This window comes from Pollicipes pollicipes, unplaced genomic scaffold (genome assembly GCF_011947565.3).
Source record: "Pollicipes pollicipes isolate AB1234 unplaced genomic scaffold, Ppol_2.1 Scaffold_4002;HRSCAF=4701_pilon_pilon_pilon, whole genome shotgun sequence".
NCBI classification, from domain to species: domain Eukaryota; kingdom Metazoa; phylum Arthropoda; class Thecostraca; order Pollicipedomorpha; family Pollicipedidae; genus Pollicipes; species Pollicipes pollicipes.
In genome coordinates this window covers 8821680-8842503 of record NW_023596420.1, presented here as the reverse complement: position 1 = coordinate 8842503, position 20824 = coordinate 8821680, and the positions used below count along the sequence as shown (strand labels likewise).

Below are 20824 nucleotides of genomic sequence, written 5' to 3'. Positions count from 1 at the left end.
CCGAGTCCAGCTCTGGGACGCTCTTTGATAGATGCATGCGTCCAAACAGCCATATCACAGCCCGTCTCTCGGCGACTTTGCGCTTACCGAGGTGGTTCACAGCGGTCCGGGCCACGTCATGCGCTATGTGGCAGGTGCACAGTGAGATCGTGACATTTAACACCACCCCGATTCGCGCTGCTGCCCACGCATCGTCTATGTAGGCCGGAAGAGTCTCGCCGGCGAGGGCCCTACTGATCGCGTGGAGCAGGGCCCACGACAGGTCTGTCACAACCCTGGGTGGCAGCAGCTGCCGGGACCCTCCTGCACATCGTCGGAAGTCATGGGCCATTTGGTATGCAACTCGGCCTATGTTCGCCGTTAAGTAAGTGCAAACCACGTTATGTATGTTTCCTAAGGGGTTTTGACCCCCTGAATATCAATGCCCGATAGGGTTTCTTCAGCCGGATTGATACGTATCTGTCGATGGTTCGATGACGCAATTTTGAAGAAAGTCGTAGGGGCCGCCTCATAGACGTGATTGTAGGATCGTCTATAGCTTTCCCCCTAGACAAGGTAGATGATTTTTCTGTGCACTGTTGTGCTTGGCCGAAGGAGAGCTTTCAGGTGGCGTTTCACCAGTACAGGATTTCGAAATCCTAGGGGAGATATCGACCCGTAAAGGAAATTCCCTACATTTGTGCTGCCAAATCTGGGCTGGGCTGAACCTGGGCTGAATGTGGGCTAACTTCCGCTACATAATCTACCAGCAGGCGGGCGCACTGTAAGTGCTAAGGTGCCGGTAATTGGTGAAAATGGCAGACGCACCGCTGGCTAATGTGGTGGTGTGCTAAAGTTGGCAGACACCGATTTAAAATGCTGGATATTTTTTTTGTAATTCAGTACACGCCAAGAGCTTCCAGACCACACCGATCAGTCAGAAATGACTAAAAAACTTATGTCATACCAGAGCGCACCATGTCGGCCCAAAGCGCAGTCGCAAATCACGTGACATTGGAGAGTCACATGACCGCGCCCTAACCCGATTGCGGCGTCAGGACAGAGAACACATACGACCCGTACTCATCTCCTGGCGTGAGCAGCAGAGAACACATACGACACGTATTCATCTCCTGGCGTGAGCAGCAGAGAACACATACGACACGTATTCATCTCCTGGCGTGAGCAGCAAAGAACACTTACGACCCGTACTCATCTCCTGGCGTGAGCAGCAGAGAACACATACGACACGTATTCATCTCCTGGCGTGAGCAGCAGAGAACACATGTGACACGTACTCATCTCCTGGCGTGAGCAGCAGAGAACACATACGACACGTACTCATCTCCTGGCGTGAGCAGCAGAGAACACATACGACACGTACTCATCTCCTGGCGTGAGCAGCAGAGAACACATACGACACGGATTCATATCCTGGCGTGAGCAGCAGAGAACACATACGACACGGATTCATCTCCTGGCGTGAGCCGGGTTCGTCGGACGACGAACCCGGCGATACAGCACACGACATTGGCGACCACGGAGGACGCCCCGCCCGGCAGTCATGGCCGTCCGGGATGTGGAGTACATTGGTGCCGTCGGCGCCGACAGTGTCACACGTGTTCGCCACGCGTCTGGCTGGAGGCACCGCGCACGTCCGTGTTGACCAATGGTTGGCGCCATACGTCTACCGGGCGAAGTGACCATGGGTTATTGACAGGCATCCAGACAGACAGGTTAGTGACATACATCCTGGTGACCATGCCAACATGAGTCGCATGCGACCACTCCATGCCTTGTGTCATTCCTCCTAAGTAGGACGGGCTTCCGTACGAACGGCTGACACGCCATCAGCCGCAGTGGCCTTTATTTGCCGAACCGAACTTCGTGCGTCGACATCTGGTCCTTCCGCACACCGGGTCACTGCTCATTGATGACTGGCAAAATAGTCAAGCCAGAGCCACCAGGGGTGGCATGCACAAGACGACCATCGTGGTTCCAGGTGATGGACAGACAGAAAGGTTACCGTTGCCGAAGAGTGCAAACCTTTTATGCAGCTCCACGTCGGCAGTATCTGGTCAGCGACTGCGGACAAGGCCTACTCTAAGTGAGGATGTAAGAGGACATGACAAGGAGAACGGGAAACGCGTGTGCACGTTTTGGAAGTACATGCAGTCTGCAAGAGCAGTACAACCACGTGAAAACATGCTTCATCGAGCCTGGTTATGTAAGCGCAGTCACACTATCGATCTGACTATATCACTGCTCTTTATAGCCGCCCATGGAGTAATCACCTCCGCGGTTTGCTTATGAGCATGCTTGATTTGAGCAATGAAGCACAGCACATTAGTTGTTCAAGGGGCGACCGCAGCTGTTTGCATATGCACTGAAACAGGCCTTCCTAGCCACGCTGTAGTCATCAGACAATCGTTTGTCTCTCTTTGGTACCAGCCGTGACTGACTTACCACACACATTGCAAATGCTGTTCGCTGAGAGCTCTGAATTATGCAATGTTGTGGCCACTGGTAATGATGGTGCTGGCAGCCTGAGTGGCACGTTGACGGCTGGCTGAATATCACCAGCTGACCAGTGGCACTGACAATTGGTAGGTGTCCGGGTGTGTATGTCGGCGACGGAAATAACATATTTTTAAATGGACATGAAGAAACGCCGCCTTGGTGCAACAACACAGTGGATTGAGACTTTGCTTGACCGCTTTCCATGACTAAATCATAGATGCCGCACACGAATGGAATGGTAGGTTTCAGCTTATTACTTCATGATTTTTCGATGAGCTGTACACATTTTTCCTCCCTACCTTGCTGTCAGCTCATTTTGTCTTGGTTTGTTCTCCAATCTGATGTATATGATGAGTTGAGCTTTTACATGCCTTGAGGTCTCCCTCGTGCTCTCATAAAGAGGCTTTTAGAATTGATGTAGTTATGCATGTATGATTAAGACACTTTCGGCTATGCTGGTGCGTCGCAGCTCCTGATTTCAGCAGCCAGAAGCGAATTATTGTCGAGCCAATGCTGGTTATTACAGGTGTTTGCTTACACGGCCTTTCTGCCTGAAGTGATGAAAAATGATATCTGATTGCACTAATCCAGCTGAGCTTAGACACGACACATGGTTTTAGGCGAAGTAATTTACACAGTCACATTCCGCCTCCCACTCTCAAGCCCTGCTAACACCGGAATGCTGATGTGTGGCTTGTGAGGCGATTTCCCGCGTCGTTTTTCGCCGCGCAAAGAAGAAAACATGGCGACTGTTGGTGGTGCCACTTTGCATTTTTTCGGTTCGGTAAGATGACTTGTTTGCCAGGATGTCAAAAGGTCCAGTCCATAGTTTCGGGTGAGATTTGGGTAGAAAGAAAACCCAAACAACATACTTATCTGCTCCCACCTGTCTTCAGCATTTGCATTTTCAAATGTTTTGATGCCGCCCAGTGGATGTGCATTTTCCAGCATTCTGATTGTCATGCCCTCCCTGCTACAGACGGTGCGCTGTCAGACGCCCGTCGGTGAAGGGATTGTCATGCCCTCCCTGCTACAGACGGTGCGCTGTCAGACGCCCGTCGGTGAAGGGATTGTCAGGCCCTCCCTGCTACAGACGGTGCGCTGTCAGACGCCCGTCGGTGAAGGGATTGTCGTGCCCTCCCTGCTACAGACGGCGCGCTGTCAGACGCCCGTCGATGAAGGGATTGTCATGCCCCCCTGCTACAGACGGCACGCCGTCAGACGCCCGTCGGTGAAGGGATTGTCATGCCCTTCCTGCTACAGACGGTGCTCTGTCAGACGCCCGTCGATGAAGAGATTGTCAAGCCTTCCCAGCTACAGACAGTGCGTCATCAACTGGTCGCAGAAAAACTCGAGGCTGCTGTTGCTTGCGTGAAAACGGTCCCTGTGTCGCGTTCAATCACCGGAAATTACTCGCCAGGGGAGGCTGCTAAGACAGCAGCACTCCATACATCAGATGACTTTACGTGGATCCCTGCTAGTGGCCGGGGGAGCTGAGAAATAAGCCTCAGGCTACCAACCCACCTGGAGCCTGGTTTATGACGTTTCTTTGTCTGAAAGGTCTGGAAGGAGGAGTTATTTTTCACCGGCCTCCACACCGGTCGTGCCATGTTACCCACAGATTCCACGTGGCAAGCTAGAGAGAGGAGCTATGTATGGTTTGTGCGATTTGTGCGCTGCCTAGCTGGCATCTCAAGCGAGAAGCGAGAAGTGAGGAGTGTGAAGATCCACACCATCTCTGCGGTTCGTCCATGTTAGATTTGCAAGCACCATTACGTAACTCGCTGTGGAAGGCGTTCCACCCAGACGGCACGTTTCAAACAAGTTGTTCCGCGAAAATGCACGCCGCGAAACACATTGCTCAGAAATTGAGCAATTTAGTCGCGATGCTAACACACGCAAACATGGTGGGTCGTCAAAAAGTAATGCGTCCGCCCAACCATTCGCTGATTGGTGGGTCTCGATTCTAGACCCAGGTATCAGACTGGAAACAAAAACACCGAGGGGCACTATTTTCAGGAAGCCCGTCTTACGGCCGCCGTTGGTTTTGCCGAGTGCGTTGGACGGCAGCAAAAAGGGTGCTCGTTCTGGAGTGCATTTTGTCTGTAGATGGCTAATTGCCACGTGCTTTTTCACTGGGGCGGCATTCCCAGGTCGTCGCAACGGAGGTGCAAATTGCAGAGTCATTGGTGGTGGAGGAAACCGTCCGTGAGTGATCCACATGTTGTTGGGCGCCTCGGACGCTACTGTGCAGCCCAGCGCCGCTATTAGGCCAAGACTGCTCGTTGCTTTGTCGCCGGTAGTGTTATCGCTGTTGCATCGCAGTTGCGTTTTTGCTGTTTCATCACGTGATTGCCGTCACTGTGGAGGTTGCAAACACATTAATGTCCCTTTTTCGTCTTGCCCGGTTGGTGCCTCCCGATTTCTATTTGGGCCTTGCTTGCTATGTCTGTGGCGCCGGTTTGCCTGCCCTGAATTCCGACCAGCAAAGGCGCTGGGAAAATAGGTGATGGGTCTGACAGTATGCACAGGCGAATCCTCAGCCATCCCGAGCTCACAGGAAGCGCTTCATTCCCACCGCGGTGCAGCCATCGCTCCGACATTGCCATAATTTATCGCGTGGCGTAGGACGACGTCGTGCGCAAGTCGCCCGAGACCGACGAGACATTTCCCTCCACCGCTGTGGCGTGTTCCGTACCTGCAGGCCCTCGCTCTCTGGACAGGCTTGAGGGCACTGAACTGTACTGACGGAGCTCGCACAGGCCTCAGATAAACTCGTAACGCCGTGGTTTGATCGCCCTCAGTAGCTTCTGGCAACCAGGCCGAGCGCTGAGCTGTCAGCCATAAGACCAGCGTCGGTCGCAACACGCCCGAACCGTCTGGCAATCCGGCCGAGCGCTGAGCTCTGTGTCAGTCATAAAACCAACGTCGGTCGCAACACGCCCGAACCGTCTGGCAACCCGGCCGGGCGCTGAGCTCTGTCAGCCATAAGACCAGCGTCGGTCGCAACACGCCTCAACCGTTTCTCGCATCCAGTGTGGTGTCGCTTGCGGTGATGTAGTGGACTGGGTCTCGCAGAGTTTCGGTTCGGAGACGAATGGCAAAGTGACGACACCGACATGCACAGTGCTTGGAGAAGGAACGACGGGAAGGTCGACAGCAAGAATCGATGTGCACGCCGTGCCTGAACCCGGGATCTGGCCCCTCTCCTTCGTGGTCCACATTAATGCACTCCAAACCCCGACGTCGTCGCTGCGTTAGCCCGTTGCTGCGTTACGTCGTTGCGTTAGCCCGTCGCTACGTTACGTTGCTGCGTTAGCCCGTCGCTGCGTTACGTTGCTGCGAACAGCTCGTTGCTACGTTACGTTGCTGCGTTAGCCCGTCGCTGCGTCATGTCGCTGCCATCAGCCCGTTGCTGCGTTACGTCGCTGCGTTAGCCCGTTACTGCGTTACGTCGCTGCGATTAGCCCATTGCTGCGTTACGTCGCTGCGTTAGTCCGTTGGTGCGTTACGTCGCTGCAGTTACCCCATTGCTGCGTTACGTCGTTGCGTTAGCCCATTGCTGCGTTGCTGCGCTGCGATTGCCCCATTGCTGCGTTACGTCGCTGCGTTAGCCCATTGCTGCGCTTCGTCGCTGTGATCAGCTCGTTGCCGCGTTACGTCGCTGCGTTAGCCCGTTGGTGCGTTACGTCGCTGCAATTAACCCATTGCTGCGTTACGTCGTTGCGTTAGCCCATTGCTGCGTTTCGTCGCTGCGATCAGCTCGTTGCTGTGTTGCTGCGCTGCGATTAGCGCGTTGCGCTCGCGGTTGCCTCGCTTGCCGCGGGCTGGATTTGCGTGGCAGCAGCAGTGAATGTGACCAGTTTGCGCGGCCGTGAACTGACCGGCGTCCCGTTCTGAATTGTGTATTGGGTCAGACGGTCAGCTCGGCGTGGTCTCGCGCAGGCGGCGGCGGGGTCAAGCCGGGGACGAGACGGGTTCGAGCGGGGGACGAGCTGGGAACGAACCGAGCATGGGCGGTACCAGGCATCTGTCTTTCTTCGTAACTGTAATGCAATGAAGAAAACATTTCATTCGGCTATGACACAGCGCATAGCGACAGCCGTCAAAGACGAAAGGATTTTGAGCAAAAAGACGAGGACTGTTGAGTAGTTCTGGTCTGTTGAGTACTGGACATCATAAACCGAGTCCCTTCGTAAACGTTGATGAGACACGACCGCGATCAGTTACACGTCAGTTAAACACGGCGTACGCACTTCTCTGTGCTGACCACCGACGGTCGCGCTGCAGTCGGTCACCACCATTAAACACGGCACACGCACTTCTGTGTTGACCGCCGACGGTCGCGCTGCAGTTGGTCACCACCGTTAAATACGGCACACGTACTTCTGTGCTGACCGCCGACGATCGCGCTGCAGCTGGTCACCACCGTTAAACACGGCACACGTCTTCATGTATCGCCCCCTTCATGTCTTCGCTGTGTCAGCTTGCTTATTGCGATCTCTGCGTGCTTTTGGTTCGATGGTTGCTCCAGACACCGTTGGTTTCGCGGATTGGTTCTTCGGAGTTTCGCACTGTGATGTTTCGGCGTTCATTCCGGTATGGCGCAGCAGCGGGCCATGGCGGCTCCATGTCATGTCCCATCCCCATGTCAACCGTTGCCACTGGAGTCCGTCTCGCACCGCCTCTGGGAAATCGAATGTGCTCACGCGTACCCAAAGATGCCGCCTCTGGAGGTCTGGTGTAGTCACGGACGCCAAGCACCACCGCCTTCGAATGCGGGGGGAGGGGGCGTTTGCGGCACCACCGCGCTGTCGTAACGTGTCGATCACGACCGGCCCGTCACGTGACGGCTGCGCTCTTCCCCGGGGCCCAGTTACTCTGTGTCGGCCGGGGCGTCCGTCTGTGAGCCGTGACCGCCGGCCGTCCTGCGCGCCGGCAGGTTCAAGCACATGCAGGTCCGCGTACACGCCGAGGCTCTGGGCTTTCAAGGCTGCAGCGCCTGTGGAGGAGCACCGCTGCAACCGGCGGCTGAGTGCACTCGTCTCCACGCAGATGTCGCTCTTCAACCGGCGCTTCATGCTCACCGTGGTGGTCAACCTGTTCGACTACCTGGGCGGCATTCTCAACTACCTGGTGATCTCGATCCCGATCTTCGCCGGCCTGTACGACGACCGCACGCCGCAGCAGCTGAGCGCGCTCATCAGCCAGGTGCGTGGCCGCCCGCCGGCCGACTGCGGGCGGAAGGCACGGCGCGTGCGCCAGCGGCGCTGCCCGGACGGAACCCAACCGACTGCGTGGGATTCATGTTTGGGCCGCCTCTCAGCGGATCACCCTCTCGTCACGCGCGGGAGATGTGGTGTGGGGCCTCTCAATGTCTCCGACTAGCTCCTCTCTGTGATAAGTGGAACGGCTCTAAGTGCCACCTGAGTAGAATTCTACAACCTCTCGTGGACTGACTCATTGTCGAATTTATGTACAACACGCTTTGCGACAGTAATCCGTACAGATGTTGGATTTCGATGGTGAAAATTTGCGTTTGTGCGCTATTAAAGAGCGAAATGTCACTGGATAACCGTCACCGATAGGACAAAGAATGCTTGTTAGGCCCGGGACAGCCCTCCCAATCTTTCCAAACGCCACCAGTATGGCAGCAGCAGTGGCCGAGCCCCAATGTTCCATTAACGCCTGTCCGACAACTGAGGTTTCGTCGACGTCCCCTAGGTGGCAGCACCACAGACGGGGCCGCGTGCCGGCGCCGCGTCTCACGCTAAGCTCCGTTTCAGAACTCGTTCGTCTGCATGTACCTGATCTTCAACTTCACCCAGCTGGTGGACCTGGCGTCCAGCGCCACGGACGTGGTGGGCTGCACGCACCGGGTGGGCCAGCTAGTGGAGCGGCTAGCGGTGCTGGAGCAACGGTGGAAGAGCTCGCCGCACACCCCCGACGAAGACACGAGCGGGGGGTAAGAGGCAGACCCGGAGATGGGACACGGACCGTGCTGGCTACCACTCTATCCTACCATCCATTGCCCCTGTCTTGTGTCTTGCTGGTTTGATTGATTGCGTAAACGTCATTGAGGTTCGTTTGTTTGGAAAGATGTGGCTTTGGCTCTACGGATGAGGCACATGCTGAAGCCTTCTCTTGTCGTTGGCTTTCTCACGGACATGTTTTATGACGGGAACCCGTTGGTCCTGTGAGGCGGTCCCAACGCGCCGCAGCCCTCCGGAGCCCCGACACATGACCACAGAGCGGTGCTCCCGGCAGCGCGCCGCCCGCCGCAGACGACCCGCAATACGACACGCCGTACGCGCTCTCGAAGGTGAGCGTGTGCGTGCCGGGCGCGCGGCGCACGTTGGTGACGGCGCTCTCGCTGACGGTGCGCCGCCACCGCTCGCTGCTCGTCACTGGAAGCAGCAGCTGCGGCAAGACCAGCGTGCTGCGCGTGCTGCGCGGTCTGTGGCCACCGGCGACCGGGCGCCTGCAGCGCCACCTGCGCCCCGGCCCCGGACACGTGTTCTTCATGCCGCAGCGGCCGTTCCTGACGGACGGCTCGCTCCGGCAGCAGGTCAGCGCCCCCTCCGGGCGGCCCGCCGCGCGAGAACCGGCGACACGCGAGAGAACGACTGGCGGTGGCAATTTGTTTTGTGTTGTTGCCTTATGTACGCGCTGTGTGCTGCAAATGCCAACAAAAAGCATTTAAACAGAGCGGGGAGCTGGGTTTGTCATCGCCGGGCGGCAAACGATTGATTGCCATAGATCCGCTGTACTGAAAACAGTTTTCACAAAACAGCCTTCTACACGAAAACGCAACTCAATTTGACGTTCGCTGGCGATCTTCGCCTTCGTTAGCTCTGTCACAGATACGTTGTACCTGGGGTTGAGCTTCGTGGCGGCTCATGTCCAGTCGTCACTGGGCTGGTGGGCCTGACTGTAGTGCCGCTTGCTCCAGATCGTGTACCCGGAGCGGCTGAAGGAGGGCGGCTACACGGTGTCGGAGACGGAGCGCATGCTGCACTACCTGGAGCTGGTGCAGCTGAGCAGCCTGGCGGATCGCTGCGGCGGTCTGGACTCCGAGGTCAACAAGAACTGGTCAGTGAGCTGGTCTTGTGGCCGGCACACGACTCCGCGGCGGCCGCCTGACCGCGCCGGCGCGCGGCTTGTGCCGGGAGAGTCTGCGGATAGTGGAGTCGGGAGGGGGCGGACAGAGCCAGCCAGATCAGATCAGATCAGATCAGATCAGATCAAACCAGATCAGATCAGATCAGCGGCCTCATGGGCATGGTCATGACTTGATGCTGGAGATTCCCGATTGGTGGTAAGGGTAAACTGGCTGATACGCGTGCTTTTCAAAATTAGGCGGACGTTATTTTACACAGCTGTATATATGTGCGTATCTTTATGCGTGTCATCACGCTACGGCATGTAGTACGGTGTTATTGCACGTGACGTCATGCCCGTGGTTATGCTGTGGCCGTTCCAGAGTGTACGGCGAAGGCCTCTGAACGTTGGGCTTACGTCTTCGCCGCAGAAGTGGCGCGCTGTCGCGACCGAGCTGTACGTGTTGACCATGTCGTCAGGCCGGCTCGGCCGCCGCGGGCCGAGCTGCACATGTTGACCGTCTCGGCCGCCGCCGGCCGAGCTGTACGTTCTGACCATCTCACCGGGCCGGCTCGGCCGCCGCCGGCCTCCAGGTACGACATGTTGTCGCCGGGCGAGATGCAGCGCCTGTTCTTCGTCCGGCTCTTCCACCACCGGCCGGTGTTCGTGTTCATGGACGAGGCGACCAGCGCCGTCAGTCCCGACATGGAGGAGATCCTGTACCAGGTGGGGCGCGTTCTGTGCAAGGTGGCAAGAGACCTTGTGGGGGTGGTTTTGTATAAGGTGGGTATATCCTGCACCAGTTGGGGAGATTGTGTACCAATCGGAAAAATTTCGTGCTAGTGTGGGGGCATACTGTATCAGGTGGGGGACATTCTGTACTGGTACGAGATATCCTGTACCATGTGGTGGATATTCTATGCCAGGTGGGGAAGATTGTATACCAGGCGAAGGGCCAGGTGGGGGAGATTCTATTCCAGGTGAGGGGCGGTCAACCAGCTCACGGCTGGACGTGGGTGGTTGTTCCGTGAGAAGGCAGGGTTCATCGGTTCCTTTTTTGAAGCAGGATGGTTTTTCGGCGGCTGTACACTTTCCAGCATTACAGGGCGTTGGTGCTGATATTTTGTTTTTCACGAAGCGCGATATATCTTGTTGGTTCGTTGACAGGCTAGCAGTAGACTGCTGGCAGGCAGGCAGCACGAAAGCCCAGTTTCCCACATTTCGCGTCATATTTCCCAGGAATGTTTGCGGCTGAAGATGACCTTGTTCAGCGTTGGACACCGTGAAAGCTTAACCGCCTACCACGACTGGAAGCTGCACCTGTTTAATGACGGCACCTGGAGACTGGACCCGATCGAGCACGCCGCTGGCGGCATCTGTCCGTGAACACGGCAGGCGGAGCTTCCGTAGTCTTCCGCTGGAATAAGTGGTTCAGGGATCATTCTGTACCGCGTTCTGTATGATTCGATATGGCAGGTGATGGGGAGAACCATCATTGCCAGTTGATTCAAAACAGCAAGTGATGGGGAGAACCATCATTGTCATTTGATTCGAGACAAGTGATGGGGAGAACCGTCATTGCCAGTTGATTCAAGACAAGTGATGGGGAGAACTGTCACTGCCTTTTTAGCTGTAACAGCGTTTTGCAGATTGTGTGCTGGTGGTGCCTGCGGTGTGATACCGTGATTTGGGGTAGCTGCAATATTGGAGGGCTCATCTGGATTTAGCCATCTCATCAGGTATGCCGCGATGGTTGTAATGAAGGTGCATTATTAGAGTGAAATCTTGTGTCGGGATTTTGTATTGTGCCATCAAGTTCATATGCGAAAAGTGCAATTGGGTTTTTTAGTTACACGAGGATGTCGATAGTTATTACTGTTTGGGAATGTGAATTGTACCATTGCCACTGGCACCCGATGGATGTATTTTACTGTATAGTTGGCGACATATTTAGTACGTGACCACGCGAGTTTTGTTACGTTGTGTGTTTTGTTTAAATGGTGGCCGACCGGATGCCTTACTTTATACTTCCACCAATAATCTGATTACAAATATACTCACAGATGCAGACTGTACAGCTGTCTTTTGGTACCGTTCACAGTGAAGGCTCGGGGCTCTAGGCAAATGCCCTCGGTCCCCCTGCTCTCCCGGCAAATTCTTAGTTTCCTCCGCGATCCCATGGTGTGGCAATAATGAAATCAAAAGGACTTCCAGGAGTAGCATGGTTTTCCCGCGTATTCGGGTTCCCTCATGCCATTACAGTCGCCCGTCCCACGACCCCGGCCTCAGTGGACTGCGCTCTCCCTTCAGCGAGAGCCTGCACTGTTCACCGCCACACAGGGCTGCCGTGTCAATGCGTGGGTTCCAGCGACGATCTCGGGCGCTGCCGGGGACGTTCGTTATGAATTGGTGCTGTGATCCCCCTTTGCTCAAATGCTTGCGCCATCGGTGAGAGGAGCTACGCATGGCTCCGAGCAATCTTAGTTCACGAGCTGCTGCAACGTCAGACGGTGCGGCAGGCCCGACTGGGCGCGATAGGTCCTAACTGGGTGCGGCAGGCCCTGACTGGGTGCGGCAGGCCCTGGCTGGGCGCGGCAGACCCTGGCTGGGGGGTGGTTGGTCCTGGCTGGGTGAGGCAGGCCCCGACTGGGTGCGGCAGGCCATGGCTGGGTGCGGCAGGCCCTGACTGGGCGCGGCATACCCTGGCTGGGGGTGGTTGGTCCTGGCTGGGTGCGGCAGGTCCTGGCTGGGTGCGGCAGGCCCTAGCTGGGTGTGGTAGGTCCTGACTGGGTGCGGCAGGTCGTGGCTGGGTGCGGCAGGCCATGGCTGGGTGTGGTAGGTCCTGACTGGGTGCGGCAGGTTGTGGTGTCTCGGGTCGGGACATACCGCCTGGTTCGTCTCGACGGCTGAACTCGCGGCTAACCCTCCGTCGGACAATCCCGTGGCGTGTCCGACGAAGACAGACCGATGTGGCAGATATTTGCGGAAATGAAGCCGTGCGAGCGAAATGTGTGAAGTCGTTTAGCACTGCCGGGTGTACATCTATTCTGAGTTTTGCCGTACAGGGCTCTAAGGACCACGCCATCGGTTAACGAGCGGGTCATGCTAGAAGTTTGCATGCTCTGTGCTCAGGTCAGATTAACAGCTTTACGCTCCGGGGATGTCGCCAGAGAAATGAGGTAAGCAAATTTAAATGTGCTCGGAGGTGACCGGACTCCATGATTGTCCACCGCTTCACTACTTTTGTCACATGGCAGCATCTTGTGACTAGTCACACAGCATGTTCATTTTTCAACCGTTCCCTCATGCTACAACATCTCTGCACTTTGTTTTCGACGTGGGTGCTGTGGGGGCCGATGCGTAAGCGGTATCAGCAAAGCGGAGTTCCAGATGAGCCACGTGCTTGATGAGCTGCCTTGGCTCGGACCGACCTCTTCAAATAATTTGTGATGGTAACGGTGAGATCGGACGTAGCCCCGCCCGACATTGTATGAATTTGAACGCCAGCCCTGTGGCAATGCACCGGACGAAGACTTGCCCCCATCCCACCTCCCCCCTGAATACTTGCCCCCACCCCAACCACCCCACCTAGCCCCTGCTGGCATCTCTACGACCCTGCTCAGGACCACAGCTGCACGCTGCTACTTCCGTCACCGAGAGGTCCGAGGTGTGCAGTCCAGCCAGAGGTCCCTTTTGGCCTATTCTGTCAGGGCAGGTGACGTCCGTTCCATGCTGGATCAGTTCCGGTTCAGGCCGGTGTGAACGTCACATCAACTCCGCTGACCCTGAACCTGTGTCACCCGCCAGGCTTGCGTGGAGTCGCGAAGGTCCGGCGAGTGCGTCCCAGAGCCCCGTTGGGTGCACTCGGGCCCAACCGTCCGGTGCCCTCGGCCAGCGGCCTGCCGTGCTAACCCGGCCGGCCACCTGCGGTCGCATCTCGTGCCCATTATCTGACCGGACGCGGCCGGGGGGCGCACGTGCCGGCTATCGGCCACAGCTGGCGGCGCGCCCATTAGCAGTCGCGGTCAGGCCGCCGCCGCCGCTGCCGCCGTCGCCGGGTGGTGACGGGTCGTCACGGCGCGTGACGTGGCTGACACGAGTGTCGCGCCGTCGTGCCGGACGGGCAGGGCCGCGCCGGACAGGCTTGACGTGGCACCGCCGCGGGCCGACCGCACGACGAGCGGCGGGGAGCCGCCGGCGCCGCGCCGGGCTGCGGCTGCGGCGGGCCACACACGCTCAGACCGTCCGGGGCTGGATGGCGGGCCACACACGCTTAGACCGTCCGGGTCCGGACGGCGGGCCACACACGCTCAGACCGTCCGGGTCCGGACGGCGGGCCACACACGCTCAGACCGTCCGGGGCCGGATGGCGGGCCACACACGCTCAGACCGTCCGGGTCTGGATGGCGGGCCACACACACTCAGACCGTCCGGGGCCGGACGCGCCCCAGTCGCTACTGCCGTGATAATGGATTCCCGCCTCCGAGCTCGACGACACCTTCAGAGAGCACGAGCGCGTCGGGTGAAACAGCTTCGGCATCGCCTCACGTGTATCCAATAATGCGGCACATGCACAGGCGGCTAACACGGATCACAGAATGGACGCAGCCCCTGGAACGCGCATTCACTATTGGGAATGCCCGAGGCTGGATGCCGCTGGCACGAAATAAAATACCAACGTTAAAAAACAACACCAGGGCGCCCACGCAATATAAAAATAGTTCTCGGTGGACCCTGGCCATTTGGGTTGTCGCGCACTCTTACCAGCGCCGAGCAATAAATATGTGTCTATGAGCCGGGAGGCCGCGTTCACATGGGCGCATAGTCAAGCTGTACATGCAGTTGCCGCACTCCGACGCCGGAGAAGATCATGTGTGTGTGACTGACCACGTACTTGGGGTCGGCGTGTGGCGTCACCTCCAGCTTTAGCACGCCGACGTAGACGTCCGAGCAGAGCGTCCAGAAGTGCGGCTCCTGCACGCTCAGCACGCCCTCCAGCTGCGCCACGCGCTGGTAGCAGCCTGGCAGCAGGTGGTCGAGCTCGCGCGGCTGCCGCTGCATCAGGATGCAGACCGACTCGCGGATCAGCGACAGCACCGAGATGGCGATGGTGGTGGCGATGAACATGGAGCAGATCGGGTCGGCGATCATCCAGCCGAACTGGTTCATCAGGATGGCCGACACGATGACGCCCACGCTGCCCAGCGTGTCCGCTAGAATGTGCAGGAACACGCCCTTCATGATCTGCGAGTTGGAGCCCTGCGGCAGCTCGTGGCTGTGTCCGTGGCCGTGACCGTCCCCGCCATGGCCGTCGTGGCTGTGGCCGCCGCCGCCGTGGCTGTGGCCGTGACTCTCGCCGCCGTGGCTGTGGCCGTGGCCGCCGCCGCCGTGGCTGTGGCCGTGGCCACCGTGCTGGAAGACGAAGATGCCCACCAGGTTGACGAGCAGGCCGAGCACAGAGACGACGAAGAGTCGCTCGTGCTTGACCTCTGGCGGCTCCACGGCCCGCTCAACCGCCTCCGAGAAGATGAAGAACGCGATGAAAAGCAGGAACAGGCCGTTGATGAAGCCGCCCAGCACCTCGGCGCGGACGTAGCCGTAGGAGAAGCGCTCGTTGGCGCGCCACCTAGTGATGACGGCCGCCACCAGGCCGGCCAACAGGCCCGTACAGTCGAAGAACATGTGGAAGGCGTCGCTGATCAGACCCAGGCTGTTGGTCGCCACACCGTAGAACAGCTCCACGAATGCAAACGACAGATTCAGGAGCAGGAAGAAAAAGAGGTTCTTGGCATTCTGGTCGGCAAATATGAGCCGCAGCCAGCCGCCCACCCGCTCGGTCAGCCGCTGCCAGAGGCCGTTCCGGTACGGTCGGTCCTTGCTTGATAATGGCAGCATTGCTGTTATCCACAGCTGTCTGCAGAAATAAAAACAAAGGTGTCACATGGCCAGTCAGGCGATACAACCGTGCAGTAGCTGCTGGCACACCTGATACAGCCAGGCAGTATTGTCCCCACTGTGAAAGGGGAACCCTAGTGTCCCATGAGATGAGATGGCTGACTGAATTATTTATGGCTATGACTAGGAACATTAGCTCTCCCCTTTCCTTGTCAGCCAAAAAGTATAACCAATGCCTGTAGAATGACACACAGCTGGCCACATGCGCTGATCTGAATGAAGTCAAACAAGGCATCCAAACTTACATGTTTTTGTATGGCAATTGCAAATTGGCCCACATAGAAATATAAGCAGGGAGCTGCATTCACAGCCTGATGGCTCATATGTTATGTCCCTCATAACTATAACAGTATCCAACTGCATCTTACACACATCTTGGCTATCATGAAATGGAACTACTAGTGCTGAAAAGTCTGCCACAATTAATTTCTTGGAACTGGAGTCCTGCACAATCCTGACCAGGACGGTCAGCTTTCTCCATAGTTCTAAACTATGGTTTCATTAATTCAGCGGGCATTTACATGTCCGTGATAAAACCAAAGAAACTGTAGCATATCTACAGCTAACAGCTGAAACACCCACAGCAGATTGAGTGTTCTTTAGTTATGGTTGGCCAGCTTCAGGCATGGCTTGACATCCACTGGGCTCATCTAATTTGACCATTCTCATTTATGACCACATGCATCAAGACAGACAACTGAGTCCTGAATATAACATGCCCTGAAACTTAATGAAAATGTGACCTTTATGTCAAATATTTTATTGACCTTCCCTAGAGCATACAGGTCTCTGCAGATTTCCTGGAAAAGCTTTGAAGCCAAAACAAACTCAAGACAAGACAACTGAAAACATGTCAAAACTTTCTGCAGATACCCTGGGATTATTATTTTAATGTTCTTCTACAGCATTCATTTATATCAATATTCTTTGATATTATCTTTTAATCTCCAATCATGATCTTCTTCATGACAGGAGCAGGGTCAGTGATATCTGATCATGCTGATTTGCAAGATATTAGGAGCCACCTATAAGCATGCACACCAGGTGAAACACAAATATGTCAGCTGGTGCAGATCATGTGCATCAGGTGAAATATTTGTGGGATAATGCATATATCTAATAGCTATGTACACATCCCTGCAATCTCAGTATCTCAGGATTTGGATTTCCCAGAGTGGCACACACCCCAGGGACATAATTACCTGCAATTCAAATTGGTGTATCATACAAACTTTTTTAAAACATCCATGCACTGACTGATTTAGGAAGGTCTGCATAAAATTGAATACATGACTTATTATCTCAAGGACTATATTAAACATGTTCAGTCGAAGGACGCAATGTATGGGCTGCACCAGACTTAAGCCAGACAGCAAAAACTATGTGTTACACTCAACATGACTGATATAACAGCAAAATCATTGCATGCCATCACTTGGAAACCCCCCAGAGTTTAATGTGATCTGCACCAAGTTCAGTGCACAGAGAACCAAAGTTTCTATGAATTGAGATGCTGAAAGGTAAGTTTAGAAAAAGGAACTCAGTTCTTGAAGAAAAAATTACAACGTAAAAATTAAAGGCAACCTGGCCTCGCGTGAGTTTGCACACACAAGAACATGAGGTTGAACACACTGGTGTATATAGTATTGCATGATGCCAGTATACAGCTGGCACAGTACAGATTTCTGGCAGACTGGGGCTTAAGCACTGCTGTAGAAGGCCAGTTAAGTGCATGCCGCTACTTGCAGTACAAGTCCTGAGCCAGTAGGATCCCACACAGATGCACAAGGTAAGGGCTGTCTGCTAACATCGACAGCCCTGCAGTAAAAGCACACATGGTTTCAAACAGCATGTCAGCAGAAAACAACAGCAGCAAAATAAGTTCCTTATAAAATTTTCATACACTAGGTTGCTGCAGTAATATTTTTTGTAGTCTGTGAGTATAATCTGCATATTTTTGAATGAGCACACCTAGATGACATTTTTTTAAGTCAGGAGTCATTAGTACTCCTGAGTTTTGTGCATGCTATGGGCAGACTTTTACATAAAGATTATTGAAGCAATCATCAACTGGATTCCATTCATATGTTCACATACCACTTTCCATGTTATTCGAAATCCCTCGATGGACACGCTTGTGGGCGGTGACCGTGCTGCCTAGCCACCATATGCATGCTGTGAATAACAAACTGAAGTACTAGTACTTCTTCCTACCACCCATCGCATTGCACTCACCTGGAACTGCTGTTTTGTGTACAGTTTGGGAGTGTCTTAAGTTTATGGAAAATCACTGCAAAACTGCAGAGCCAGCAATCATTTGAGCCTCTGGGTGGAAAATACCGGCGCCCGCCCGCCCACCAGTCACAAAGCGGTGGCTCGGCTAAGAATAACCCACCACACCTGAACTGAATTCATGGAAATTCGGAAGCAGCTCTATCCTTAAATATTAACTTGATACTTCTAGTCGCACTGCCCCCGACACCAAATTCCCACCCGACTTTTATGACAGACCCGCGCGACCCCACTCGTACATATCAACCACGACAATTACGGCGCATCAGCTGTGCTATTGTATACGTAGCCGGAAACGTAAATATGGCTGCGCTCAAACTATTGTACTCATACCCATACATTCTATGTAAAAAAGAGATGGTTATTGACTATTTTTCAAAATAACACAGCATTTTACTTAATTTATCAAATCTATCAACCATTTAATAGCAAGAAGCATTATGTTCCTATGGTTGGAAAGATAGTTTGAGCGTGGCACAGCTTCAAAAATCTCCACGCGACGGCGCCACTTCCTCTCGTCAACTTCCCGTGCAGGATGGTAAGGCAGTGGGATTTAAATGCTGATTTTTAGACGGTTTTTAGTTCCTGAGCGATGTCAATGTGTCTGTCTGCTTCTTAGCTGAAGCGTTTAGTATTTTGTAGGTATTGATTGTACTGACCTGGCCGGGTACGGCGAAATAAAGCGTCGGGAGTGACCGGTACAATTCTGGTTTGTGTGTAACGATCCTGGTTTCCTCTTCACAGCCTCCCAAAAAGGATACAAAGGGAGGGAAGGGTGGCTCTGCTAAGCAGCCCCAGAAGACCCAGAAGAAGAAGGAAGGGTCTGGAGGAGGCAAGGCTAAGAAGAAGGTTTGTGGAATTGTGCTCATGCTTTTCATTTGGAGTTAGAATGACGCAACTATGTTCCGTGATTGGAGCGGAAACAATATGCTCATGTGATGTTGAGTTTTTCAGATTTATTGTGTATGTGCACGCATCTGCAACTGCTGTGCAATAGTTGCGGTGTGGGGGATTCATATTTCTGCATAGGGCTATGTTTTGCATGGAATCCTGCCTGTCAATGTGTTTTGAAAGCACTAGGTGCTGGTGTCTGGATCAGGATATATTGCATGATAGTTTTCCATGGTAATGCTTTGGCATGCACCCCAGCCTAGAACAGGGCTATGCCAGGTGTATTTTTGTTACTTATAGCAGAGCTAGCCTCAAACCTACCTGGTCCTGTGTTGACCCAGTAATATAGAATTCACTGACTTCTAGTACCACTGATAGCAACAGCTCACTGTTATGGCCTACATATTGGCTTCTTAAAATGGCTTCTGTCATTAGAAATTGCATGCCAGACATAAGTGTTTAAAAGTCATTGCTTACATACAGCCCCTACAAATCAGAAGGTTTATTTTTGAAACTCTCCTAGCAGGAGGCCCGTTGATAGCCCTTGATTTTGGAGCCAAATGGTTTGGGCGGTGCTGAATATACATGTGGAAGAGTTATTTATGATCCATTAAAGTCTGACCCTGCTTTGAAGCAGGTGTGCATAGTTTGTGATATGCTGTCAACTCTGTGAAGGGTCAGATAGGTACCACATAGATCACTGTATGCTGTAATTTGAGATAGTAGAGCAATGGTCATAGGTTATGCATGCAAGGCCACACCATGGCCATGCTTATCATATTGCATGTAACCCTAGATTTGCTGCGGCATACACTTCTCCACTGTGGCATAGAGTAGCATACTCCCAAAATAGTTTGTAAATCTTAAGTGCTAATTTTGATAAACATATGCATGAAACCTAACCATATTCTTTGAGGTGCATTTGTGGACTAAAGCTGGACAGCTCAAACATGACAATGTTGAAATTTGAATCTATTTTTGTTGAAGTGTAATGTTTTGTTTGGCATAACAGCAGAGCATGTATGTTCTAATGGTTTTGAACTGCTATTACCATGTCCAATGCCCCAGTTTTACAAAAGTGAAGTCTTCCATGTTTGAATGCAGCCATAACTGATTGCAACACCAAATGCCCATGCATGTACATTGTTCTAAAGACAAAGGTCTCTGGTAACCCTTCTAAGAGAACCACTTGTGACATGGATCATCATTTCACCAGTGTGTCTTTTCTTTTTTTTTGCAGAAGTGGTCCAAGGGAAAGGTCCGTGACAAGCTCAACAACTTGGTGTTGTTTGACAAGGCCACTTATGACAAGCTGTACAAGGAGGTGCCCTCGTACAAGCTGATCACGCCGTCGGTTGTGAGTGAGCGTCTGAAGGTGCGGGGCTCGCTGGCACGCGCTGCCCTCCAGGAGCTCCACGCCAAAGGTCAGTGTTCGCGTACGACCCTGCAGCGAGCCGGTCGCCCCACCCAGCATCAATGGAAGGCCAAAAATATGTTCTGTTTCACTACCATGGAAGATGTGGCTTCTTTGTCCTAGAGTGCCAGAGCTGCTGGTTGTACTTTTAAGCATTATCAAGTCGTGTCTTCATATTCAGACAATATTCCATCTTTAGTTTACTGTACTGAAAAGATGGCATTTCAAGCTGTGATTATGGTCATAAAGGACTCACAATTGTGGATCAAACTGAGTATGCATAAGCTGTTACAGTGAACCTAGAGGGTACACACAATGAATGTCACATTCTGAATAAGCAGGAAGTATTTTTGTGATTCACTGTTCTTCATTTTTTGCTCATGCCCATTCCCTGCCTGTGCATTACAAACAGGTCTGTTTTTATTGGTGTTTGCGTAGCATTGGCATTCCGCTGCTGTCCAAAGTGCCTGGCCTGTGACTGCCCAGTTATTTGCTTGTGTGGCGAACTGGCTCGCGGTGGGCACTGATAGCGCCTGCCGTGTCTCAGGTCTGATCAAGCTGGTCACCAAACACCACGCACAGATGATCTACACGCGGTCAACGGTGGTGGAGGACGAGGAGAAAGCCTAAATGTTCCATCCCTGTTCATGCAAATAAATAAGTGAAAAAACA

General features: G+C 53.9%; 3 protein-coding genes across 3 annotated transcripts; 2 read left to right on the top strand and 1 right to left on the bottom strand.

The window, feature by feature from the left end:
- Positions 1-716: 716 nt before the first annotated feature.
- Positions 717-11665, top strand: LOC119093500 (lysosomal cobalamin transporter ABCD4-like). The gene is given in 8 exon segments (XM_037216459.1): positions 717-763; positions 7442-7481; positions 7483-7710; positions 8286-8464; positions 8767-9067; positions 9452-9591; positions 10194-10326; positions 10840-11665. Coding segments are annotated over 8 exon segments (1215 nt in total). The 3' UTR covers positions 10987-11665.
- A 2481-nt stretch (positions 11666-14146) lies between these two features.
- On the bottom strand, positions 14147-18100 carry LOC119093735 (zinc transporter 7-like). Its single transcript, XM_037216741.1, has 2 exons — positions 17791-18100; positions 14147-15514 (listed from the first exon to the last, which is right to left on the bottom strand). The coding sequence occupies exon 2, from the start codon at positions 15493-15495 to the stop codon at positions 14410-14412; it is 1086 nt and encodes a 361-aa protein (XP_037072636.1). The 5' UTR covers positions 15496-15514; positions 17791-18100; the 3' UTR covers positions 14147-14409.
- Positions 18101-18348: 248 nt separating this feature from the next.
- On the top strand, positions 18349-20824 carry LOC119093919 (40S ribosomal protein S25-like). Its single transcript, XM_037216937.1, has 4 exons — positions 18349-18385; positions 18592-18696; positions 19979-20162; positions 20700-20824. The coding sequence occupies exons 1-4, from the start codon at positions 18383-18385 to the stop codon at positions 20780-20782; spliced, it is 375 nt and encodes a 124-aa protein (XP_037072832.1). The 5' UTR covers positions 18349-18382; the 3' UTR covers positions 20783-20824.